The sequence below is a fragment of the Biomphalaria glabrata genome, chromosome 13, assembly GCF_947242115.1.
Source record: "Biomphalaria glabrata chromosome 13, xgBioGlab47.1, whole genome shotgun sequence".
NCBI lineage: Eukaryota > Metazoa > Mollusca > Gastropoda > Planorbidae > Biomphalaria > Biomphalaria glabrata.
In genome coordinates this window covers 1,679,173-1,706,570 of record NC_074723.1, presented here as the reverse complement: position 1 = coordinate 1,706,570, position 27,398 = coordinate 1,679,173, and the positions used below count along the sequence as shown (strand labels likewise).

Sequence of the window (27,398 nt, the reverse complement as noted above, 5' to 3'; positions counted from 1 at the left end):
ACCAATAAACATGTAGGGCAGCAGCGGAAAAAACAACAGTACTCCGCTTTTTTTTTTTTTTTTTTTTGATACCGACTGCAAAAGAGCTTATTATACTAGGTTTAGAACAGGTCTGTCAGTGTGATGTATCAGTCACAGTAGAAATCTGGGTTTTTCTTTTTACACATACATGTTTTTATTTCTTTTTATAGTTTTCACTTCCTGCGGTAAGGAAAACAAATTTTAAAGCGCTTACTTCAAACTTTTAAACTTGTTTTCCTGGGAGTGTTTTATTTAATTAAATAGATCTAGATTATTTCTAGATCTAAGTCTTATTTTATATAAATTTAATAGAGTAGTCTGTTTTAGAGTCTACTGTGACTGTCTTAGTGTCTAGACTAACTGTCACTAAGTAACTAGTAAGTTAGACTACTCACTGACTGACTCAGTCTCAGTAAGTTGTAACACAGTTAACTCAGTTACACACTGGTCACTCAGTCTCAGTCACTGGTCTACAGTAATATAGTAATTGAGTAATAACAGTAACACTACTAACAGTAACACTACGTTAGTAAGTAACACTTGACTTGACTTTCAGAATTCAGTTTCACTTCTATAGTTCTGTTACTTTACTGTGTGTGACTTTACTATTTTTACTCTTCCTCAACTTCTTACTGAGACTTACTGAGTTACTCTTACTCCTTACTTAAACTTAATACTCTTAGTCTTAAGTCTTAACTTACACTTGACTTAACTTACAAGTTATTTTAATTTTTTAGTTATTAGTTAAATAATAAAGTTACAGTGCCTACAGAGTACAGTACTAGTAGTACTGAGTACAACTACAAGCATACACGTAAAAATGTCGTAAAAGTTGTAACACTGTGACTGAGTCAACTGAGTGTGTTAGTCCACTGAGTTGACAGAGAGTGAGACCTAGTAAATAACCATAGATCCTATGGCCCTATCAGCCCTATGCTTATGTTATATTAGACTTTATATTAGTATATTTATTGAATTGCGGCTATAATAATGACAATATCTACTTCACCTTAAATGGCTTAAACCTAGCCTACCTAGAGATCTATCCTTCAATTCTATGATGATAATCATCAATGTCAATAATCATTATTAATGATCTAGAATCTAGATTATAAATTCTAGATCATCAGTACTTAACTTCACTGTCTTAAGACTTAAGATACTAGAGTCTAGTGACTCTAGTCTAGAGTTACTAGAGTAGAGCTAGATCTAGACTGATCTCTTAATTAAGAAGACGATAAAGTTTAAAGTCTACTATTATAGTATAGAGACTAGAGTACGAAACTAGATCAAGATCTAAATCTAGATTATTCTAGATCTAGTGTTTTTTTAGTTGACTAAATAGATGATAGCTCTAGTGTAAACTACTTGATTAAGATAGTATTAAGATGGCTGCCTGGTCGTGCGGTTAGCACGCTGGACTGTCGTTCGGATTTATCGACGGTCGAGGGTTCAAACCCTGCCCGCTGCCATCCCCCGTCGTCCTGCGGGAGGTTTGGACTAGGAAGTAAACTATCTTCAACTCTGAAGGAACATCCGAAACATGTAAAACATTTTACAAACATTTTATTCCAGTGACAAGACAGATTATAATCAGTGCTTTTTTATTTTTGTGATGGTATGCTGGTGTACCGGCACCTTTTTCAATGTGGGGAAAAAATTATTACTTTTCTTATATTTTAACATTTATTATTAATTTATTAATAGATCTAGTTAAAAGTTGGGCAATCCCTCACAGAGTACCGGCACCTATTTTTTTGTACAAAAAAAGCACTGTAGTAATGTTATCTTATAGTAATTACTAATAGATCTAATATTATATTTATTATTACAGAAAGTAAAGCGTAGTATGTATGTATGTCCCAAATGAAAATCAAAACCGTTTGACCACTCTAGATATAATGAATCTTGTTAAAACTTGCCACTTGAGGCACTTGGCATAAAAGTTCCTTAGAATTAGATCATGCCTTTCATGGCATAGACCGTAGTCACTGGTGGTGTATGTTAAATGTCCCTCCCACAACCGGAGGGCCCTTAAAATAGACAAAAAGTACCTAATTATCTCTATTAAAGAACAAAACTTTTTAACAAACTTGTAAACCCGTTTTCACAGTAATTTATATTGGATATGAATATGTATGTCAGCTGAATGGGTAAACCCATTTTCATACTTGACTTTTATTTTCATGGCAAAATAAAAAAAAATGTAAAGGGAACATTTTCAAAAGTTTGACATAGTCGACATAGATCTAGATCTAAATTCAATCCAGTAGATCAGTGATACACATACTAAGGCTTGCATGCCATATATATATAATGGATTTTTTTCATTTTATACATTTCTAATTTAAAATTGTATGCATTTAATACAATTATTATGCTTGAGAAAGAAAAAAATGTCTAAAAAATCTTAAATAATTATTTCAAAATCTGCAATTTAGATTTTATATTGTTCTGTAGAATCTTAAAAAAAAGAAATGGAATTTCAAATTCCATCATCAAAAGATGATTTGCTGAGCAGAAAAGATGCCAGGCAGTATGTGGTGGAGGATTTGCTTACAACCAGACAAATAGCACCTGCACTTTCAGCATATAAAGCAGCATGTCAGAGTCCAAGAGCTGTAGCAGAACATTTTGATACTTTTTTTAGTATCCTCTGGTAAAACATCACCACAATTACCTCATTAAAATTACTTTAATTAGTTTTATAGACACAGCCTTAATATAGCACAAAGATTGGACTCAGTTTTAACATAATACACATTCTTAACATAAGCGTGCAGAAATATATGTTCTTTATTTTATTATTTAATACAAAGCTTAGACAAAAAAAACCCCACTGCCTAAGCATATATATAAAAATACAGTTAAATTTAATGAATCACAAAGAATTATAAAAACTTTGAAAAACTTAAAACTGCATGCTATATATCTCAAAATTCTAAGATTATGAAATGCACAGAAACTTTTGCTGTAGTTTGTTTTATTTTTTTATTCCCATTCAATCTCATTTTTTCTTATAGCATTTCTTTTATTTCAAGATGTTATTTGAATATATATATTTCAGCTTGCATAAAGATTTAAGCGATGACATCAAGAGTAATTCATGGACAGGTTTGCTTGAAGGTATGGCAAAATCATAACTTGCTCAATGCTTTGATATCTTTAATTGAATACCATATTATAGACTAAAAAAAACTTTGACCAGCTCATTAACATTTTTGTATTCTTTCCTAACGCAGGTTGCTATACATTCTCTAACCATCTGTCATCAATTCTCGAGGAGTCAGATCTAAGTAGAGAAGAACGCTTGAATTACTTAAATGGTTTAAAGATGAACTGTTATCTCTTGTGTCAGTACATGGAGATGTTTGAGTCAATGGACACTAAGCTAACTACTCTTAGTGTTAAGGTAACATGTTTCTCAGACTAGATTCAGTGTTAAGTAATGTGTATATTAAACTAATGCTAAGGTAATGTGAAACCGTAACTGCACTTCATGTTTTGGTAACTTTTCTCTGATTAATTTATGTGAATGTTCAATGTGTCTGAGCTCTGTATAACATAAATTTAGACTGTAATTATTCAGTTAGTTTGATTATTTTAAGGCCATATTTTATTTAAGGGCAAAGGCAGGAAGAAGAGATCAGACAGTTGTTCGACAGATTGGAATGAGGAAAAGGAGAAAGGATTACAACAACTGAATGATTTTATCAAGCTGCCTCTGTTGAAACTTTGGAGTCCTCCTGTTGTTGATGAGGAATTTGTCAGGTAAGGACCTACATGGCCATCCTGATTGACTTTTGTTATTTTAGCTTTTTTTTTCATGAAGACCAAAAATTAATGCAAATGATATGAATTGAAAACAAATCTTCTATTTCTATTTTTTACATTTGCAGCAATGAAATAATACTCTGAATTTAATGACAAGAACAAGCTTAGTTTTATAATTCAATATTCTTAGATCACATTGCAAGGATGAGTTCTTACTTTCATAAAAGTGTATTATTCTTTGAGTACCTTGGGCTTAATGGACTAACTAAAGGTTATCCATTAAAGGTTTTCATTAAAAAAAATGTTAAGGAAAAAGTGAGGATCTTGAAAGTGACACTGTTGAAAGACTGCTGGACTACAGCCTTTATACTCTCATTGGGGATAATCTTTTTTTTTTTTTTTTCTATAATTTGAAATGAAATTTTGAACATTATCTAAGAGATTCAGGAAAGATTTTCATTTTATCCTTCTGATTGAACCAGAAAGTTGTTTTTGTTAGAGAAAATGTTGAAATGAAAAATACAATTTTGATTGGCTGTCTTGGAGTGCCATTATTGACTCAAATGACTACAAACCAGTATTTTAAACAACTTTTTATCACTAAAGTAAAAACATAATTAAGGAACAACATCTATATCCTCAAAGTCTTTGACAGAAATATTGCCACTACGAAGAAATGAAAACGGTTTTAACCAGATGGTTAAATAGTGTAGTTTTGTTATCTGACATATCAGTCATGCTGATAATATTGTTAACTAAAATCATGCAGTTAACTGAAGATCTCAGTGATATAGCTGTTGCTCGTGATATTACAGAGTTTAAACTCTAATAGAAACTCTCTGTTTTCAGCATGATAAGCAGCTGTGTTTGCAAGCTGCTTGAAAATCCATCTGCCACTAAAAATAGAGAGTCACTCGTCACCATAGCTCACATATTGGGTCATCTTGTTCAGCGCTACAATCATGGACTTAGTAAGTTAAAACTTTCTGTTACTGTGGTGTACGCCAGTGGTCAAGGGGGGGGGGGGTCGAAGAAGCAAGTCAAACATTCTAGTGGTGTAGTGTTGGCTAGTGATAGTTTTGTTTCGTGAGCAGCATAGTGTGAATGCGGAATGCTGCGAATGCGTGTTGAAAGGGGAAGATGGAGGAGGATCAGAAATGGAGTAATGCAAACGAGGTTATTATTAACATATTACTATTTGGTGAATCAAGATTAAAGTATTCATAATATACTATATAAATGAGCCTTTTTGTTGTTTGATTAAGAGTCTCATCTGCACGTAACAAGTTTGTAAAATTATCTCTAGCAGGAATTGTTCAATTGATCTTCTTTATCACTGGATTGTTTACTTAATCTTTACATCTGCAGGTATGAGTTTGAAACTTGACCAACTGTTGAAACATTTTGAGTTTCTTGTCTCCCCATTGGCTCAGATCATAGAAATCATGGTTAATGAACACAGGTGTAAATCAACTATTGCTGATATTTTCCGGTAAGTACACATGATAACTTTTTTTTTTTTTGCTTTATTTTAATAATTACAAAAGTAGGCCTATCTCTATTTAGTTTTACCATTCTAATTGGCTCCAATGCTCTATTTTTCTCTCACAACAACTTTTAAGTAAGAATTTGAGTTAGAAATAAACAAACAAATGCCTAACAAAATATATTTCTAATAGCTCTCTGCAGCTTACATGTTGCAAGGATAGAAATTGAAATAAAATAAAGGCAAATGTGGTCAACAACATCACACTAAAAGCAGTATAAATGTTGTTTCTCTATTCCATTTACTCTCGTACTGGCATTAAAAGCCTGCTTCTATTATTATGTTATGGCAACATCTCACCAATGTTTCTTCTAAACTTTTGGCTAATCATTAAAAAAAAAAAGAATGAACAACTTAAATAATGTTGTGGACTACTTTAATAAAAATATTCAACCTCATACCTAAATATTAAGTTATTATAAGTGCACTTTTTAAACTAAATATCTGTAAAAGGAAAAGATCCGTTTTATTTTAAATAACCAGGTTGATACAACTTGGACTTAATTACGTCTTTTTTTTTTTGTGGTGATTGACAGTGAAATTGGAAACACTAGCAATAAAGAGACAGCCAAGGACACCACTGCTGCAAAAAATTATGCTGGCTTTATGGTAGAGCTTTCAGAGAGACTACCATCAATTGTACTCGCCTATGTCCCGGTTGTTATTGATCTCTTAGACAAAGAGGTAAATTAGTGTCCTTCATATGTTGTTTGGATAATGTGATTATGTTGTTGACTTCTTGTCATTGTAATGTTCATCATGATTTTTATAGTCAGTGTAATGTGGCTGTTCTTACCAAACTTCATGGCCAATGTAATGTTCTTGATAAGTGATCCCCTTGGTCGATGTAATTCTCTTTATATGCTTCATTTCCTAAGTAAATAAATAATGATAAATAATCCTCATGACCAATTTAATGTGATTCTCATGGCTGATGTAATATTGTTGATCTGCTTCCTGGCCAATATATGTTGGTCTAGATGATCCTCATCAAGACCAATGTATTCTTGATGATGCTATAATATAAACAAACTTTCACTAATTGTTGGTTTGTGAATGTGAGTGCCGCTTAAATAAAATAAAAAGTATTTTAGGGTTATATATTTTCCAAGCAAAACTAGGCAATCATGTTGTTTCTTCTCTAATCCATTCTTGTGTATTGTTTTTCCTAAGCCATATACTCTGCGTAATGGTGTACTTGGAATGCTGGGAGAAATCATTGTTCGATATCTGTCTAAAGAAACGGATGATAAACTACGCATAACTAGAGATCATTTCTTAGACAAGCTGGAGGTAGGTCAGGTTGATTGGTCCACACATTTCTTCTGATTAGCAGTGTTGATTTGTATTTTTTTTTTATGCTGTATAATTTATGTTTGGAAAATATCTTTAATGTTTTTTGTTTTATTTTTTCTATATCATTATTTTTGTATTTTAGAATCATATCACAGATGTCAATGCTTTTGTTCGAAGTAAAACTTTACAGATTTGGCAGACTATTACATCAGAAGGGGTTAGTTGTAATGTCAGCTACTACTAAATAAAACAGTGTAAAGCTTGTATTGAAATGAAATTGAATCAGCTCACATTTTAATCATTAAGGTTGTATTTATCTAAAAAGTTTCCCCTAGAAAGACTAAAAATTAATATTAATTGATTTGATTTGGGCATAATGAACAATGATTACTTACTAAATAAAGATGAATTAAAACAAATTTTAATTTTCAAGAAATAATTTAAAAAAAAAAAACACTTTTTGTAAACAACAGCAAAGTTTTAAGAACTTGAAAATAGGTTTTCTTTAAATTGTGTACTTGGAAATTTTATGCTATTGTTCTCTAATGTCTGCTAATTTAATTTTTTGTTTGTTTAGTTAATTAAAAACTGACGACAATAAAATAAATACAGTTATTAAATATTGAATGTCCTTTTTTTTGTGACTGGAAAATAATGCAAGGATCATGTTCTCATGTTTGGCAGCTATGGAAAGTTTAAACAGAAAATAGAAATTGAAACCATCTAACAAATAAACTAAAACCTTTGAAGTTTTTACTTACCTTGTCAGCTGCCGCTGTTTGTTTTTCTATCTAGTGCCTGCCCCTAACTCATCAAGAGTTGCTGATGGCTGCTGTCGTAGGGCGGTTGAAGGATGTTTCCGTTATTGTGAGACGCTATGCACTACAGTTGGTAACTGCTTTACTCAAAACTAATTCATTTTCTTGTAAGGTAAGTTCTTATTTACACTATAAAAAAAAGCAAATTAAAATAAAACTTTCAAACAAAAATGTTTTGACTAAGCAGCAAATCTTAGCTCAATAGTTTAGTTAAGAGCAAAAATTTCACTCTTGTCTTCCCACTGATGTCTGTCTCGTCTCAGTTGAAATGGTCGTTTTAGTGGAAAATACAACTTTTAGAGTTTTCAAGCAAGTGTAAAAAAAGATTTGGCTCAACATTTTTTACCACCCCTTGTACTTGTAGGGGAGTAAACTCTTCTTCTGTCATATCTTTAACCAGTCATTGCAAACGTGCGTAATTCCAAACATCTGGAAAACTTCAGAAATCATACCAGTGCCTAAGAAACCAAAAATAGATTGCTTAAATGATTTCCGCCCAGTAGCACTAACACCTATTGTTATGAAATGTTTTGAAAAATATATGCTTAAACAACTTGTAGCAAAAGTCAATAACAGCCTAGACCCTCACCAATTTGCATACAAAGCAGCTAGAGGAACTGAGGATGCCATTCTATTGCTTTTGGACCATCTTTATAAGCATCTCGATATACCCAAAACCTACGCACGAGTCCTCTTCGTAGATTTCTCCTCTGCTTTCAATACCATACAGCCACATCTAATGATAAACAAACTGAGTAACTTAAATGTAAGCCCTTACTTACAAGCATGGGTTCTAAACTTTTTGACCCAACGGCCCCAGTATGTTAAAGTCAACAACACCAAATCGTCAACTCGAGTACTATGTACGGGTGCTCCACAAGGTTGTGTACTTTCTCCTGTGCTATACACTCTTTACACTAATGACATAAGAAGCATCTATGACTCAGTTAAACTCATTAAATTCGCTGATGATACTGCCATAGTCGGTCTTATTTCAGGAGACGAAACTCAGTATCGAAGCTCGATAGAAGAGTTTACAAACTGGTGCACCGACAACTTTCTAGAACTGAATGTAACAAAAACTAAAGAACTTATAATAGATTTTAGAAAGAAAAAACAAACTATACGTGAACTGCAAATAACACTACATCTATAGAACAAGTAAAGGCATATAAATATCTAGGCGTTATCATCAACAACAAGCTTTCATGGGAAGACCACCTTGGAACTCTGACAAAGAAAACAGCCCAGCGACTCTTTTTTCTATACAAACTCAACAGTTTTAAATTAAACAAGAAGATCCTTGAGACATTTTATGCGCAACTGTACAAAACTGCTAACATACGGAATAAGTTGTTGGCAAGGCAACGCCTCATCTAAACTGTTGCAACGTCTAGAAAACATAATTAAAAAAGCATCAAAAATTACACTCACAACGTTACCACATTTAAAGGATCTTTTTGAACAAACGTGCCTAAGAAAAATCGAAAAAATCTTGGAAGACAACGGCCACCCGCTCCATCAGAACTACGCCAGGTCGTCGCGAAGTGGGCGACTGCTGTCAATCAAAACAAGAACGGAGCGGTACAAAAACTCGTTCGTACCTCACTCGGTCAGACTCTATCACCGCCACTCATTGATCAGGGAACATGAAATGCACCAAGATACCTGTGTGTAGTCGCTGAATGAACTCTTCATGTTGTCTGTTGTATTTATGTGTATGTTTCTGTTGTGTTGTCTTTATATGAGAAACGAGTCCTTGTAATGACAACAAATTTCCGTAAGGATCAATAAAGCAGTCTTAGTCTTAGTCTTAGTCGATGATCCACAAAGCATGAAACATTTGAATGGTGGGCAGGGAAGAAACAAGAAACACATTCAGAGTCATGGCAGACATTCAATTATTGTGTCAATTCTCTAGTACCACAACCAAGTTTTCAAATAACAGTAAAAAAAGTGTTGCTAAAGTTAATGATGCTTTATAACACCAAGTGGGAATAGCGATAAGTAGTGGAATTATGCATTTTAAAGAAGACCTAGTGAAAAGAATGAAATTCTCAAATGCTTGCTAAGTTACAAAAAATGACCTTTCCGCTTCATTTGTACAGTGTCCAATAAAAGTCAAGCTTGCACTCAGTTGATCAAATATAAGGATTTTACCCAGTGGCCAGGAATAAGAGATGGGCACTTCCCCTATCTCTCTGTCCCTCTCTCTCACCTCCTCACACCCCTCCTCGCTTTGACTTAAGTGTATCTTTATAGTGACATATTGATGTCAATAAAATGGCTATTCGCTAAGAAAAAGTGTGATGGGCTGATAGTCATAAATTCTTACAGAAGAGTATTGAGAAAGGATACTATTAATTTTAATTGGAAAAAAAAAGTTTAATGCTAATGAAAGCAGTATTGAACTATTATCTTTCTAAACAGACTTTTTTTTTACTGAAAACTCTAGATAGAAAGCCTCAACTGCTTTTACAGGGTTTCTCTGCGGCCTCCTGAAACTCCAGGATGTCCTGGAAAGCTCCTGGAATTTTAAAATATCTCCTTGATTGCCCTAAAATTTCTCAGATCGAAAAAGAAAAAAAAAAGCATTTAAAAAAAAAAGTTAGTTGGCACCATTAAATCAGAGGATGGGCCAGCTTGGGTAGAAATAAATTCTAAATGCCTAAAGGTCGCTGGCTCCTGATTTTTCCTCTGGGTTGACTCCTGGCCTTTTCCCCTTCTCCTGTTAATGAAAACAGTTCTGCCGGACTCAATGCCTGAGCCACACGTGAAGGTCAGGAGTTGAACTGGTTGTCAGAGTCTATTTAAGACACTTGCCATTGGAAGCATTTTATAGGTAGTGTAGTGTTTATATCCATTACACTTCTCTGGCAATGACACCCTAAATTACGCCAACTTTGGCTATTGTTATATTTTTTTTGCTCCAATTTTTTTGTCCTGGAATTTTATAATTTCTCCTGGAAAACTCCTGGAATTTCATATTGACTTCAGAAACCCTGCTTTTAGATCTTATATTAGAAATGGTTTTGGTAGGTAATTTTAAAAACAAAAAAAATTAGGAAGACCAGTTACTGATGCACCTATGAACATATTTGAAACAATGAAATCTGTATTTTAAGAAACTTTTTTTTTCTGATGACTGATTGTTATTTATTTTGTTAATGTTATAACTTATCATCATTAAGCAAGCAAATTGGTTAGTTGAAAGCTTTGAAAGCTATTGTGTTTTTGTAGCTAACTGCTGAGGATCTGAAAGTGAATTATGAAAAAGAAAAGTTACTACTGGATCAGATGGCTCCAGAAAATGTCTCTACAGAGAATGAAACAGTTAGTCAAGAATGGAAACAAATCAAGGATGAATTAGCTTTACACATAGATGAATTTATCAATAATGACAAAGATATTTCTAATTTGATTTCTGATGGAGACTCATCAGACAGGTAATCCTGCTAGAAAATATTGTGAAGTCATATTTAATCTTTCTCTGTCCATTTTTAAAACTTTGCACCAATTTAATTACATTATATTTGAGTTTTAAGATAAAGGCATATTGTAGATGAGCCTGACGCTGTAACCCGTGTATTTGTCTCATCTGAAATTTAGTCACTGTCAATCTTTCTTCTATATTTTTTCTATGAGTAGCTCTGTGCTACTTTCTCTGAGTTCTTATCTGAAAAGCTGGCCAATCTCTTAGTTTTTCAGACATTAGTGATAAGCTTTTTCCATTTCAAGTTTGCTACTTTCTAACTAAAGAGGCTTTACTCTTTGCTGCTTCCTAGATAGCATGGCTTCTATTTTTTTCTTACTAGAGTAGGCTCTCTTCTACTGCTTCTTTATTGGACTTGCTAACGTCCTGAGTGTTTCTAAGCTTGAGTAACTCTCTTCTACTTCCTAACTAGAATGGTCTAACACTTCATTGTCTATTAACTAGAACGACTTAATTTTCCACTAGTGGTTTAGGCTTAGATGTCAGTTTTCTTTCACATCACTTGGGTTTCCTAAAAGTAAATGAAATATCTTTTTATGTTTCAGTGTTCTGTCCACCATTGTCCAACACATTGATCATAAGGAATGGATGGACGCATTGATGTTGGCATCAGCAGCGCTGGATAGTTTCCCAACTCTCTCAATATTTACACCACAAACTGAAATCAGGTCAGTGTACACAAATATGATAGCCCTGCCTCTCAGAACCTTGACCTTCAATTGGGCTGGAGACATGAAGTTTATTTATTTTTACATCAATTCAGCTGATGAAGGTCATTAGAAAAAACAAAAATCGCTACTTCCTCCAAGTTTTCCATTAGAACGAGGCAGATTTAGTTATCCTTGTATCCATACTTGGCCACCATTTCTGCAAAAATTCATCCTTTACTAAAATGTTTGCAACCTCTGAATGTCTTGGAGTGCATCTTTCCTAGTCCAATGAAAGAACTTGTTTCATATTGTATACATGTTTAGATTTTATGCTAATAAGAGGGCGGTTTAAAAAAAACCAACTTTCAATAATGTTTTCTAGTTGACTTGTTAGAAGCAATGACATGCTTTATAAATATTTAACAATGGAGGATGTTAGTTGATGTCTGGAGACTAAGTGCATTCAAATGGATCACGTCTAAACAAAAATTTAATGTTCCCTTTGTGATATTCTGTACCATAATAAACTATTTTTTTTTTATATTAGCTAAACTGCTTTTGTATTTTTTGTGGGATTTGATTACATATTGTTATGTAGCATTTTATAAGCAGTAATAAATATAAACAAAAAGTGTAATGTAATATTATAAATATCTTCATAGAAAATCCAGTTTAGATGAAGAAGAGATGGATACCACTGGTCCAGATACAAACAAATTACTATCAGCTGTAAAAGAAATTTATTTTTGTAAGTATTTTGTTTGGTATGTGCATTTTCTTCGTTTAATTACCTCATAGCTTATTAATTGTGTTTACTTTTCTTCAGCTGTGAAGTGTCCAGTGCAAGTTCAAGATACAGAAGACCAAACAGTGGCCAAACAAAAAACTTTGGTCCAGTATCTCCAGGTAAATACAAATATATGTTCTTATTTCACGGTATGAAATCTCTACTGTTATAAGTGGATTATATAGTTGTACTGAATCTCTCCACACATTGTGTTAGCTCATCAAAGATCTTTTTTAATTAAACTAGACCTTTTTTTTTTAAAAGCAAAATTTAGTAATAAACTTTTAAACTTTATTAAAATGCAGATTGATTACAAGCTTAATCACAGAATACAGTATTTATGATCTAGTGGCTGGGGAGGCCTATTTGAGACTCAATTTCTAGCTAAAACCTGGGTATATTATAGTTGGAGCTTGGGATAAATACTTTTTTCTCTTTGAGCTCTTTAGTTCTGCCTGGTTTGTCTTTTGTGATTCTCGGGTCACTTACTGCAGTTGTCTAAGTGGCTTTGTTAATGTTGAATACACTAAGGCACACTTTGAGAGTGAATGTCTTAGTAGTGCTTTGTGAATGTTGAATACACTAAAGCACACTTTGAGAGTGAATGTCTTAGTAGTGCTTTGTGAATGTTGAATACACTAAAGCACACTTTGAGAGTGAATGTCTTAGTAGTGCTTTGTGAATGTTGAATACACTAAAGCACACTTTGAGAGTGAATGTCTTAGTAGTGCTTTGTGAATGTTGAATACACTAAAGCACACTTTGAGAGTGAATGTCTTAGTAGTGCTTTGTGAATGCTGAATACACTAAAGCACACTTTGAGAGTGAATGTCTTAGTAGTGCTTTGTGAATGTTGAATACACTAAAGCACACTTTGAGAGTGAATGTCTCAGTAGTGCTTTTTTTTGTCCACACTGATCTCTTTCTTTATCTGAAAATGCCTCTTTGGATAGTGCATTGTGTTTCTTGTGGGATGTGACCTGTCCATCATCCTCTGTATAAGGATAGTATGAAGATCAGCCAGCTCTGTGGAAGAGTAATTATGAGAGTTTGGCATCTTTTCCTACACTTACAAATGTTTATTATTTCCCTGAGGCAGGTTATGTGGAAGTGATTTATTCTGTATATTGTCCATGTCTTAGAGGCATATTAGTATACAAAAGGTTGTTAAACCATAAGTTTTGTTCCTCTGGAAAAACTTGTCAGTTACTGGACAGAATGCAGTAGGATGCACTAGACTTGGCGTACATTAAAAGAACATATAAGAATTTTCCCAGAAATAATAGATTTGCCTCAAAGATTGACACTGGTTATATAGTTTCTTTTGCATTGGTGTAAGAGGACAATAGAGGCTATTTTAAAGTCCTGTGGCATTGTTTCTTCTTCTCACTTGAGTATAAAGGTTTGTGTAGTAAGAGCTTTAATAGAGCGGAAGTATTCTTGTTGTATTTGTCAGTGTGTTAAGTAACATTGACTCCATGACACGGTGTCAGTACGTCATCATACGTGGATAGACAGTTGCCAAATAGTTGACCTGAAAAACTAGGGGCCTTCGATGGGAGGTTTTACCCATGACACTTTGGAGATAACAAAACAAAAACTGTATGCATTTGCCTTAAATGAATGATGAAAAAATAAAAGGCTATAGAATGTTCTCCAGTCTTCAGAAGTGTCACACACTTATAAGTTTGTTAGTACCTGAAAGTTTCTGTGCTAGAATTTTACAATGCTGTAATTTTAATATGTTGCTCTTTTGTGTTTTTGTATTTTTTTTAAATATTTGTATTTTGTCTTATATTTGTAATCGATTTTACGACATTAAAAACTACTTAAACAGCAAGAAACATTGTTGATTCAACCTGATAGAAAGACAGTAAACAAATTAAAGCATTTCTGGTGCAAACAGCTTGCTTGAGACTAAATAGTTATATCTTGTTCCCAACAGATAACAATGACATTCTCTGCTCAAGTCCAGCAATGCATTCCAGTCATCTGTAAGCTTTTGTGCTCTAAAAATAGCACTGATGTCATTGAGGCTATTCAGTTCTTTGTTACAGCTGTACAGCTAGGTGTCTCGGCTGCCCATACTGGTATTCGTCATATGATGAAACTCATTTGGTCTAAGGAAGCATCAATTCGGGAAGCTGTAGTGCAGGCTTTTACAACCTTGTATTTGAGTTCCACTGAGACAAACAAAAAGTAATTTTTTTTTCTCTCAAGAATACAACTTTGTAATTAGAAAGATTTTAATTTTGTTAAACCAGTAGATAGAAAACATTGTAATCAGAAAGATGTTAATTTAGTTAAACTAATAGATACAAACTAAAATCATCTAAACAAATTTTATCCTATGTATGCTATGTTTCAGGAAATTTGCTTCATCGGTTGTAGACAATTTGTCATCTTTTTTTGTGGGCATGACACTTGGTGACTTGATGTCTTTTGAAGCTCTAGTAAGTAAAAAAAAAAATTTAATCCATTCAATATAAATGTCTTTTTTTTATCTATGTGACAATTAGAAATTTTTAAATCGGTTATTCTGCAGTATACTTTAGTCTGACAAATATTTGGCTCCTGCTTTAAACATTTAAAATGGGTGTCAACTGAGGTATTTCATTAAGTTTGTTTTCTATCATTAAGTTACTTTTTAATTTGTATTGAAATTATTTTTTACCTTAAAATCTAAAAAAAAACCCAACTTTGTTTATTAAAAGTAGTTAATATATTTTTTTTTTGTCTTCAATTTTTTAAAAAGTTATTTACATTTTCATTTTGTAATATCATTAATAAAGTATCAATCCCAAACAATGCATTTATTCACTGTATTTGACATCATCTAATTTCATACAAGTAAAACTAAGTATTTTTGAAAAGTTAAAAGTAGTGGGAAAAGGCTGACTGAGGACTAGTTTTGTGGACAAGAGTTGATTTGGAACAAACGGAATCAAAGCTTGAAGCTGTAGATCTCTATCAGAACAAAATGTTTGTCATTTCAGATTGCTGAACTGGTTGGGCAAGGTCATATAGATAAAGATGTTATCAGAGTTTTGTGGAACAGGTTTACTAAAGGTGCTCAGGATGCTCTCTGGGCCATCAACTTACTTGCAATGTGTGCTGGGTAGGTATATCCATTGATGTGCTATAGAAACTAAAACTGTTGTCCAAACACATTATTTGCCTATAGCAATGTAAGTTTATTTATTTCAGAGCTGAACCAGACATTGTCAGCAGCAATCTTGAAGTTCTTGTTGGAGAAGGTCTCGGCCCGAATGGTGAAAAGGATTATTTGTTGGCTCAAGGCACTTGTAAAGCATTGCTTAAGTGTGTACCCAAAGCATCCAAGGTTTGTCATATCTCATGACTTAATATGTTTCCTATAAAGTGTGTACCCAAAGCGTCCATGGTTTGTCATATCTCATGACTTAATATGTTTCCTATAAAGTGTGTACCCAAAGCGTCCATGGTTTGTCATATCTCATGACTTAATATGTTTCCAATAAAGTGTGTACCCAAAGCATCCAAGGTTTGTCATATCTCATGACTTAATATGTTTCCAATAAAGTGTGTACCCAAAGCATCCAAGGTTTGTCATATCTCATGACTTAATATGTTTCCTATAAAATGTTTACATTCATATTTAAAATATATTTTTTCCGTACAGTAATTAATTGAAGTGGTTCAATGGTTAATTAGAAACTGCTATAGTACTTATAGTGACTGGCTGTTTTTTTTTGTTTTTTTTTTTTCTATAGTGTCAATTGTAGTCATGTGAAACACTGCACTCATCCTTAATCTTTGGAATCGAAGACATTGCTATAGTGTCAATTGAATTTTTTTTCAAATGGTATACATAATACATAAATATCTTCTCTTTTGATTAAGTTCTGTAATTTGTAAGCAGTGCAATGAAACAATATTCTTAGGCACCCCAGCGATCAAATTAAGTGCTCTCATTATGGTATATTGAATGTTTACTTGAAATAAAATAAAGAGATTATTTTCTAGCAGTTGTACTTCGTATGCTAATGTACAAATTTTGTTAAAGACTCAAAGAAAAAATTCTAAAGTGGTTGAAGTAATGACAAAGAAGGGCTTTGGATGTGTACTAATTATAATCCAAATCTATCCTTGGATTCTGCAAAACCGAGTTTTTATTTACCTTAGTCTTTGAAGAAAAAACTTGTGAGCCCTATAAATGTAAAGATTTTGAAGACCTTCCCCCAAATAAAAGAAATTTTCCAAAATAGCTCTTCTTTAATAATCTAAACTGGACAATGTTGGATCTCTATTATGTAGAGAAAAAAAAACATAAAGTTTTCTAATAAAATATTGTTTAAGTGTAAAATTTCATTTGGGTATTTCAACCTAACAAAAACACAACTAACTTCACTTTTGACAAAAATAAACAACAAAGAACTCTTTGAATTGAAGTCAGATTTTTTTTTCTCGTTCCTAATATTCTTGTTTGACTTTAGGAAAAAGGAAAACTACAATCTCAGTCATATAGACTAGGAATAGATCATAACATCTTTACCAGGCTCCAGAGCATCCTATTGAAAGGTAAACAAAATAGTTATAAGGGATTCTTTTGATTAGCGAGGTAATACATTTCTAAACTGAATTATATTTCAACCTGTCCTCAATGTATATTCATATATGTATGTTTCTCTCTTAGGTGTGACAGATGCAACAAGAAATGGCTGGATCCCCTTATGTGAGCTGGCCCTGGAAGTGATCTATAAACTGTGTGATATGCCAGCCAAAGTGGCTGCCGATCTTCTTAAGCAGCTGTTTAGTGTCATGAAGCAAACTTGTTCTGATGAGATGGCGCTTCAGCAGGCTGCAGGAGAAGGTGATGGTGAAGGTCAGTGCAAACAAAATCCGTACTAGATACATTTTATATCAATTTCACTAATATTATAGAGTGAACTAGATAAGATAATATAACTTTTATTGATCCAATCAAATGGAAATTCGGTTTGACTACAATTGACAACCTCAGCGTAACTACTGAACAATAACAATATAGATGCACATACGAACGACATTCTCACATGAAAAACACATACACACTCATAACCAGCGCTTTATAAATAGACTTCTATGTACTTCTTGATATACCAGATATTAAGCTAATAGAAAGTTAAAGCAATTGGAAATGAACATCTGTTTTTGAACTTGAAACTTTAGGCCAGCATAAAAGGTCCAATCAGATGTCTATAACTTTTCTATTTCCAATGATGCTCAGGCAGGATATGAGGTTGAAGGTCGAGTTACACCACGTTTCCTTCAGTATACCATAATGTTTATAATGTTTTAAATGTTTCGGATGTTCCTTCAGAGTTGAAGATAGTTTACTTCCTAGTCCAAACCTCCCGCAGGACGACGGGGGATGGGAGCGGGCAGGGTTTGAACCCTCGACCGTCGATAAATCCGAACGACAGTCCAGCGCGCAAACCGCACGACCAGGCAGCCATCCATACTTACGATGCTGGTCTTTGTCGTTTGTGAAAAGTGACCCCTTTTGGAACAGCATGTGAATCGTGACATGGTTGCTGGGACTCTCTTTCAATTACCAACTAGTTAATGAAACAATGTTCTTAGGCACCCTAGTAGGAGTCTTGATTTGCTACCTTATTGGCCTTTCACCCTTAATGACTGTTTCCACACGGACGCCACAGCTTGGTATCTTAGCCTGGGGGACTTTCCACAAGAGTCCAATGTGGCTTTCTAGACTCCTTCAATTTTATGTTATGACGTGCGATAATCTTCACAAAATGGACTATATTTTTAACTAAAAGTATTTTAAAACTAAAATATTTTTGCTTCCACATTTAAAATGTTTTGAAATCATTTTGATTCAGTGGTTTTCAACTTCTAACTTCAAAGGACAATCATAGTGAAAAAATATTAACTGGAAAATCATCAATTTGTGTGTGTGTTCAAGTATTTGCCTTTGTTGACACTATTCATAAGATTAGGGAGATAAGTTTATAGAAGAATCTTGCTATCCTGACATATTGTCAGTTTAATGTTTAATTACTCAATTCTGGTATCTTCTGACTAGGACTTGATAATTCAGCCAAATCCAGTTTAGTCTCCTGTGTAATGGCTAGAGTGCTGTTTGCTGCTGGGGAAGTAGCTTTCAGACAAATGGTGTTTATGGAAGTCGATGTTCTGACTGAGATGAAACGGAGGCAGGCTCTTAATGAGGAAAACAAAAAGGGTCGCAGAAAATCCAAAGGCACTGATATTAGCAAGGTTTGTACATATGAGGAGAAAGTTTGTATGCACCGTAAGAAGGTTTATAACAATCTTTATTTTGGCATGGCTGTAAGAGTGACCAAATGTGACGTGGATCAAAGTGAAATCTGTAAAAGTAGTTTTCATTTGCATTGAATATAGACTTCTCTTGTGCTGTGAATAATTGATCTTGCCAGTATTTCATATCCAAGTCCCAAAATACACATTTGTATCATAACTGTTACACATTTATACTTTTTTAGGTAGGCATGTCTGTAACTGCCTTTAGTAAGCCACTTTGGCAAGCACAAGAGTCATGGCCTGTGACATTTTATTATTGTGAAGGTTTTAGGTTTTATGTCATTTACTGGTATTCTCTTGCTTTTAGAAGTCTTAAATTCTGGCAGATTTCGCAGAAATACCCAAGATAAGTATTGGGAATCACATCATTACAGAGGTGCAATTTGCCTACTTGGGAGCAATTACTGCCAGCAATCTAAATTTAGACATTTTGGAAAGGCTTCTGCAGCAATGGCAAAACTCTCCAACTGGGAAAATGCCATATTGACCATGGCAACCAAGATGCTAGAATACAACACCTTTAGAGTTAGCACACTTCTTTATGATACTGAGATTTTTATACTGTTTTTTTTTTATTCACTTTCATTATATTGTATTGACTATGGATATTCAGAAATACAATTGCACTTGAGTTAAAATTTTTATGTTTCAATTTAGGAATAGTGTTTCAGTGTTTTATTTTTTATAAATTTATAAAATCTGGCAAGAGAAGAAATCCGCTGGATCTAGTCATTGCTATCTGAAATCTTCATATTTCCAGCAAAACATTGGCATATTGGATTGTCCATTAGCTTTTCTGTTGCTTACAAAAAAATCCAATATTTAGTACAATGTTTATGTTATAAAAATAAACTGCTTATGATCTATGTAAATGAAATGGATGGCTTTTACATGGACAAGGCTAGGAACACATCTTATGGAAAGTTTGGCTAAGCCAGCTACCAAAGGGGCTTGCATTTGAAACCCGACAAAAGCTGAATTGTGATTGGTGAGTGTCAGCATGGAAACTTTCTCCCAGATACCCCCCTCCCCTCATATGCCCACATAAGATATTGGGCCAAGGCATACTTAGCATGTTTATAGCATGAAAGATGTATTACACAAGAGAACTTTAAAAAATATTTTGGACACTTTTCTTCTCACAGGCATCAGAGCTAGAAGAAGATATGGCTTTGGCTGGGGCATCAGCTGATGATACGGAAGCTGAATTTATTAAATTTTGTCTATCTGACCTTCTAATTGGTAAGAGACAGGCATTATTTGTCCTCTCATTATAATAATAGTGTTTAGTAGTGTTACAGAGAGCAACACATTTTTATATTTTATCTATGTTACAGAAAACAGTCTATTGGCTCAGTTTGTCCCCATTATTGTAGAAGTTTGCAATAACAGTGCTAGATTTCCTGATCCTCTACTCCAGAAAGTAGCCAGTTTGGCTCTAGCTAAATTTTGTTTGATCAAGTAAGAGTTTTTTCTTTTTAAACAATAGTCTTTAAAAAAAAAATGGGAAGAATGAGATTTTGGCAATGTGCTTTGTTTTGGGGATTTTTGTTTTATTTCACCCACATTTGTTTACACTCATACACATGCACTTACCTGAAGCATCAACATTGCCTTTATGTTCAAGTGTATTTCTGTTGTTTTGTTGTACTGCTGGAAGCATACATTTGTCTACTTGTATTTGTGCTCTTGAAGTTTGTTGGTGACGCGATTGTGTTGGCATATGGCTGGATTCTGGATATGTTGCTGCTTGACCTCTGGCTGGTTAATACAGAATTAGCTGACACTACCATGAAAAGATGTCTTTGCTGGATATTGAGAATCAGGTGGCCTGAAAGGACATCTACTGTCAACTTGTGGGAGAGAACCAAGCAAAAACATACAACCCAAGATATTAAAAAGGAACTGGGGATCTGGATAGGACACACCTTGTGAAAAACCAATGTTGCAAGGCAGGCACTTAATTGGAATCTGTATGGAAAAAGAAAAGTGGGCAGGCCCAAGCAAACCTGGAGGAGGTCTGTCATCAGTGAAGATGAGGATACTGGATTGAAATGTAAACAGATGAAGAAAGCTGGAGAGGTGTGGTTGCAGCCCTGGGGGTTCACAGGAATAAGTCAAGAGGTTAAAGAGATTCCTTCTTTGGGAATATCAATGTCTACATGCTGTTACATTCATCTTTGAGTTTCTGCTTAGTATTGTTATCAAGTCAAAGGTCTGATTCTCATACCCTGGTATTTCTTTCATCTTTAATTCATCATTCTCTCTCATTAAAAAATATTATCTGTAGCTTGTAAGCTTAAATCATCTTTTCAGATTAGCTTCTTTTTACCCCCCCCCCCCCTCCCTCCCTCCCTCATTTTGTTCCACAGTTTCATCTTTCCTTTCTAGATTCCTCTTACTGTAAACTTGATTAACTCTTTACCTCCTTTCTAATCACTCCTTTTTTTTTTCACATTAGCTTCTTTTTACCCCCCCCCCCTCTTCCCTCCCTCATTGGTGAACTCTTTACCTCCTTTCTAGTCACTCCTAGCAAACAACAACACTGCACTTATTTTGTGAACACTTAGTAGACAGTCTTCACAAATCTGCTACTTGGACTGTAGCTTTTCATCTTGTTATATATACAACTTGCTCAGATTATGATTTAATTCATTATATAGTAGAGTTTTTAACATGGTTAAACTTTTGAAGATTCCATTTTTTTTTAAATTTATAGTTATTAATTAATTATTAATTTATATTATTTAAAGCTTATATCTAATTTAAAAAAAAAGATTTAAAAAATTAATATTGCTATGATTGCAATAAAAAAGAGGCAGTTGCCTAAGCTGTGAAATGTTGTAACATTCCATTTTGTTTTTAAATTTATAGTTAGGTTATTAATTTATATTAGTTAAAGCTTAAATCTAATTTAAAAAAAAATCTAATTTAAAAAAAAAATTAAAATTAATATTGCTCTGATTGCAATAAAAAAAAGGAGGCAGTTGCCAAAGCTGTGAAATGTTGTAATGGGCATTCACAACTGTTACTAATTTGTACTATCTTTATGTTAACGTGTAAACTGCTGAGAATGGCAGATAGAACTTAAGTAAGTAATCATTTTGTGTTTATTCTAGTCTAGTAGAATCTGAGCACTATGAACCACTCAGCTTCCTTTCAAAGGGGCTTGAATTCAAATCCTGACTGAGCCCTAAAGACAGTATGGAAACCTTCACCCGGATACCCTAGATGCTTGCTTAAGCATGAGCGATGTGCTAAGCAAAAGCAATTTTATAAAATATTGCAATAAGCAAAAATAGATGATTGATGATCACTAATCTCTTATTGGGTTTGTCTTGTGAAAAATGTAAACAGCACATACAACAGATGTATTCAACTTCATCTTTATGTCCTTCTGTTTGTTTAGTGAAAAATGCTGTGATCAGCACCTACAACTGTTGTTCACTCTACTGGAGAAGTCGTCCTCGTCAATCATTCGATCCAATCTAATTATAGCTTTATCTGACCTGAGTGTTCGATTTCCTAATTTGATAGAACCTTGGACTCCTCATCTGTATGCAAGGTGAGTTTCTGTTTTATGTAGAGTGGAGCTTATGAGAATATAAATTTCAGACTGTCATTATTAATGACTGTTTTAAATGTCTTGTTGTAGACTACGTGACAATTCATCGGATGTTAGAAAAACCACGCTAAATGTCCTGACTCATCTGATACTGAATGATATGGTCAAGGTCAAAGGGCAGATCTCTGAACTAGCAGTTTGTATTGTCGATCCAGACGTTTCCATCTCTGGTCAGGCTAAATTGTTTTTTCATGAACTGGCTAAAAAGGTTTGTTCAGTCAAGAACTTTTACTCTTCAACAAGTTCAGTAGCAGTAACATTTTAGGTAATCCAACTAATGAAATATGAGGCGCGGTGGCTGAGCGGTAAAGCGATTGGCATCCGTACCGGGGGTTCAAATCCTGGTGATGACTGGGATTTTTAATCTTGTGATCTTTGGGCACCTCTGAGTCCACCCAGCTCTAATGGGTACCTGACATTAGTTGGGGAAAAGTAAAGACGGTTGGTTGTAGTGCTGGCCACATGACACCCTCGTTAACCGTAGGCCACAGTAACAGATGATCTTTACATCATCTGCCCTATAGACCACAAGGTCTCAAAGGGGAACTTAACTTTTACTTTTAACTAATGAAATGATAAGTTAGGTCAAAGACTAAGTTTACAGTTAAAAGTTATGCTATCAGATCAAATATTAAGTTCACACGATAATGTGTTATGTTAGCATGTCAAATTTTGTATCTGTTAGACATAAATCTTTTCTAAAATGTTTTTTCAGAGTAATTCTATGTACAACATGCCAGACATCATCTCTAGGCTTTCTGACCCTGACATTGGTGTATCACAGGATCACTTCCAGGCCATCATTAAGTAAGTCTTTGTGGCCCCCAGATTACACGTCTTTTATTTACCATGTCAATGTCCGAAGTTTATTCAGACCACATTTGGGCACAATCATTTTGGTCCTAATAATCTAATGGTCCTATTAAGCAAATTGACTGAATAATAGGATTTCTTTCAGTTCATAATGATTTGGTCCAAATAAGATTAACTGGTGCTCTGATTAAACTGATTTGACTACCGCTAATTGTTAAAAATAAATATATTTGAAGCTTTATTTTTGCACAAAAGGTTGATAATAATATAATAATAATATAATATTCACATTTGACTAGAGTAGCTTCATTAGTAAAAAGAGACACTCCCAGACAGAAGAATATAAAGTAAAGTAGCAATAAGACATAAAACAATGAATCATCATTTAGAAATATGAATTCACAACCTAATAAAATACTTGGCGTGACACAAAAATAAAAGCATATTTCTTATTCCTAATGATGGAACAAATTCTTTTATTGACTGTTTCTCCCTAGTGCCATTAAAGAGAGAATGGAATGGGTTGTCTAAATTAGCCAGGAAAACTAGTGATTTAGTGGAATTTAAGTTTCTAATTAACATATAAATCACAGACATTCTTTCAGAGAAATTACGATCTACATGTCAATCTAGTCATGCATATTAATTAATCTTACATTCATGATTAGACGGACACATGGATATGCCCACGACAAAATTATCTTTTTCTTTAAACATCTGCAATTATCTTATCTTATATAATACAGACGTTACTTCAAAAAAGAAGATGATTACGTCCTACGCGTCATGCATTTAGTCATGCATATTAATCAATGACTTAAATTCTGCCAAGTCACTGGTTTTCCTGGCTAGCTCAGGCAACCCATTCCATGCTCTAATAGCACTAAGGAAGAAGGAGTATTTGTACAAATTTGTCCTAGCATATGGGACGAGGAATGTGCCTTTATCTTTGTGTCTTTCAGAGTATTTTATTAAATTTTGTTTTTGTATTTGAAGATTATGGTTCAGTGTTTTATGTATGATTGCTACTTTACTTTTGAGCCTTCTGAAGGCTTTCTAAATTTAGTAATTTTACTAAAGGTGTTACTCTAGTCAAATGTGAATATTCGTTTGTTATATTATTTATAAGATATTTTAAACAATTATGCTTAAAAAATATTTGCATTAAAAAATATAAAACAGAAATATGTCTTACTTATTTTGCAGATATATTTTCTCCGTAATTGACAAAAATAAACAATGTGAAAGTTTAGTGGAGAAATTATGTCACAGGTTTCGAGGAACAAGGTAAGCCATTGTGTCACATGTGCATATAGAGTTAATCCAAATATATAGGCTAGTGATTCTGATTGTTACTAATGCTTTGTCCTCCTCGTGTATCCATGGCACCCCAGACTTCTTAACATTTTATTACATTTCACCAAACCTGGTAGATATCTTGTAATTAGAGTCAACAATGATGCATCTAAAGACTGCATCACAAACAGAGATTAGAAACTTTGTTACTCTAGAGATCGGACCCTACGATGACCTGCTAACTATAGTAAAAAAAAAAAAAAAACGCTATGTAAAACTCTATGACCATGTTACAAGGTCTTCGGGGCTCGCATAGACCTTCCTTCAGGGAACAGTACTAGGAAAAAGAAGAGGCAGACAGAGAAAGCAATGGGAAGACAACATAAAAGAATGGACGGGCCTTGCCATTGAAAGCGGTTCTATCCAAGGCAAAAGATGGAGAAAAATGGTCAACAAATATTTTGTGGTGCCCCAACGATCCAACAGACTAAGGGATAGGAGAAGGTGAAGGAATGATGCATAAGTTTTGGGGTAAAAACGGTAGCGTGAGTTGTAATAATTACATTGTAAGTCTCAGTGACTAATAAAGAAAAATCAACTAAAACAGCTCTTCATCTGTTGGCAGCTGACTAGGCACAAAAAATTGAATTATAGTAAATTAATTGAATTTTAAAAATGTGGTTCCCACTAGATACTCTTCTTGTTATTTGTATTGTTCATGATTTGTAAATGGGAAGTTATAATTTTTTAAGTACATTGTAGCCCATTGCTCCCAATGATTCATCACTATAAAAAACCTCATTAAAACTTCTTTTTTTTTGTTGAGAACTGATCAGAACTATTGCCTTGTTATATTTGTTCCAGAACTGACCGCCAGGTTCAAGATCTATCATTTTGTTTGTCTCAACTGAACTATAAAGACAAGGGTTTGGCCAAATTGATTGAAAATTTCAGTTGTTACTCAGACAAACTGGTGGATCCAGTTGTGTACAATCATTTCTCTCACATACTCAACAAGTCCAAACAGTTAATTAAAACTGAGGCCAAGGTAAGAGAAATTCACTGTCTGTGCATGACATTAAAGCACCTGCTTCCCATTTTCATTTTCACACATTCGTTCCTTTCTTGAACATTTAACTCTTTTTCTCTGTAATTATTTACCACATTCTGGCAGAATCAACGTTGGTATCGTCAGTTAGGAGAGAAAGAGTTAAATATTTTATCACTTCGCATTTTCCAAAACTTGAATTATGAGCACTTGCTGTGTTGAATTAAGAGAATTTGCTGAATTTTGAATTTCAAAGTCAAGTGTGTAAATCATTATTCATTTTTTAGCTTTTTTTGAGATATGGTTTCTTAATTTAAAGGTGTTTGAGACTTGTGTTTCATTCATCAACATTTAGTATTGAGTTCTCTTTGTCTATCCATTTCAGACCAATCTTGAGGAGTTTGAAAACAAAATTAAAATGGCTCATACCAAAGGACTTGATGGTACAGAGGAGACTTCAGACAGACTCAAACCTTCTGTTTGTGTCAAGGAGAAAAAAACCAAGACTAAATCCAAAGGTGGAGTTTCTTGTCAAATACTATGTTTGTAAAATGTTTTACATGTTTCGGATGTTCCTTCAGAGTTGAAGATAGTTTACTTCCTAGTCCAAACCTCCCGCAGGACGACGGGGGATGGGAGCGGGCAGGATTTGAACCCTCGACCATCGATAAATCCGAACAACAGTCCAGCGCACAAACCGCACGACCAGGCAGCCATGTAAAGCCTAATTATTTTTGTCTTCTCTTTTGTAAACATTTTTTTGTCCACTTTCAGCTGGTGCCAAGTCGAACAAAGAGAATGAGGAAGATGACGGAGATAACGTACAGAGACCCAGAAGAAGTGTAAGAGCCAGAAGGAGCAAATACACAATTGAATCGGACGATGATGAATTCTTTGATATTGGAACTGAAGGTAAGAACTAGTAGTCTTTAACATATTAAGAAATAGGTCACAAAATGAGCCATATGAACAGTAGACTAATACACATTTTGATATTCTCTGGTGAGAAACATAGAATGGATTTCTACTAGTCCTAGCCTCTTGGACACCACTATTACACAAAAGGATTGCTATGTTAGCTTAGCATTTGTCATTGTAGGTAATTTTTATTGTTTGATTTGTTTTATACTGACTTTGTTATCAGCAGGGTTGCATCCATTACTGTCGCAGTAATTTACATCCACAATCTTTAGTCATATACAACTTCAGACTCATTCTTTAGACATATCTTACAAAAACAACTCTTTCCTAGACTAAGTTAGTGACAACAAAGATTTATACATATCACAGTTCAGTGATGACAGAGATTTATACAGGGTAGAGTTCAGTGATGTCAAATACTAACTTTGTTAATAATAATTAATTATGAAGTTAGTATATGACATCACAGGGCAGTTAAGTGATGACACAGATTTATGCTTGGCAGAGTTCAGTGAGGACAAGATTTTGCACAGTTTATATATATATATATATAGTGGATATATATATATATATATAGAGAGAGAGAGAGAAAGAGAGAGATACATAGGACTATACACACCACAGAAAGGGCTTAGAAAATAACCAATAATGTTCAATTTGTAGATGAAAACTTTTGGATTCGGTCAAGAAATACTGGTTGCAGTGGGTGTTGGTCATACTATTATTGACTCCAGTTTAGGATGTAAAGAATCAACAAAATAGTCCAAGTACTTTGTTAGTATATGCAACAGTTCAGTGGTTATAGTGTATATAAACAAGAAAACACTAACTCAGCGGTTCTCAACCTTTTCTGCTCGCGACCCCTTTTTACAATCCACCACTCTGCCGTGACCCCCCACACACACACATACAGCAATAGATGCATAGACAATAACAATCTATTTTTTCGATGGTCTTTGGCGACCCCTGGCAAATCGTAAATCGAC

At 34.0% G+C, this 27,398-nt stretch overlaps 1 protein-coding gene across 3 annotated transcripts in view; it reads left to right on the top strand.

The window, feature by feature from the left end:
- The first annotated feature begins 218 nt into the window (after positions 1-218).
- LOC106057712 (condensin complex subunit 1-like) overlaps positions 219-27,398 on the top strand; it is a 28,214-nt gene continuing 1,034 nt past the window's right edge. Inside the window, exons 1-31 of one of the 3 annotated variants that reach the window (XM_056008965.1) lie at positions 219-398; positions 2,482-2,680; positions 3,089-3,147; positions 3,264-3,433; positions 3,647-3,792; positions 4,645-4,766; positions 5,164-5,287; positions 5,878-6,025; positions 6,515-6,634; positions 6,780-6,854; positions 7,433-7,567; positions 10,696-10,901; positions 11,494-11,616; positions 12,261-12,346; positions 12,425-12,504; positions 14,331-14,584; positions 14,754-14,838; positions 15,382-15,503; positions 15,593-15,728; positions 16,861-16,945; positions 17,061-17,249; positions 18,453-18,646; positions 19,855-19,951; positions 20,047-20,170; positions 22,119-22,274; positions 22,365-22,542; positions 23,050-23,141; positions 24,354-24,434; positions 25,308-25,491; positions 25,877-26,009; positions 26,266-26,403. In XM_056008965.1, coding sequence (XP_055864940.1) covers positions 2,499-2,680; positions 3,089-3,147; positions 3,264-3,433; positions 3,647-3,792; positions 4,645-4,766; positions 5,164-5,287; positions 5,878-6,025; positions 6,515-6,634; positions 6,780-6,854; positions 7,433-7,567; positions 10,696-10,901; positions 11,494-11,616; positions 12,261-12,346; positions 12,425-12,504; positions 14,331-14,584; positions 14,754-14,838; positions 15,382-15,503; positions 15,593-15,728; positions 16,861-16,945; positions 17,061-17,249; positions 18,453-18,646; positions 19,855-19,951; positions 20,047-20,170; positions 22,119-22,274; positions 22,365-22,542; positions 23,050-23,141; positions 24,354-24,434; positions 25,308-25,491; positions 25,877-26,009; positions 26,266-26,403 — 4,024 coding nt within the window. In that variant the 5' untranslated portion in view covers positions 219-398; positions 2,482-2,498. Of the gene's footprint in view, positions 551-2,481; positions 2,681-3,088; positions 3,148-3,263; positions 3,434-3,646; positions 3,793-4,644; positions 4,767-5,163; positions 5,288-5,877; positions 6,026-6,514; positions 6,635-6,779; positions 6,855-7,432; positions 7,568-10,695; positions 10,902-11,493; positions 11,617-12,260; positions 12,347-12,424; positions 12,505-14,330; positions 14,585-14,753; positions 14,839-15,381; positions 15,504-15,592; positions 15,729-16,860; positions 16,946-17,060; positions 17,250-18,452; positions 18,647-19,854; positions 19,952-20,046; positions 20,171-22,118; positions 22,275-22,364; positions 22,543-23,049; positions 23,142-24,353; positions 24,435-25,307; positions 25,492-25,876; positions 26,010-26,265; positions 26,404-27,398 lie in introns of all 3 variants that reach the window. The other 2 variants (XM_056008966.1, XM_056008964.1) reach the window with 2 other exon arrangements.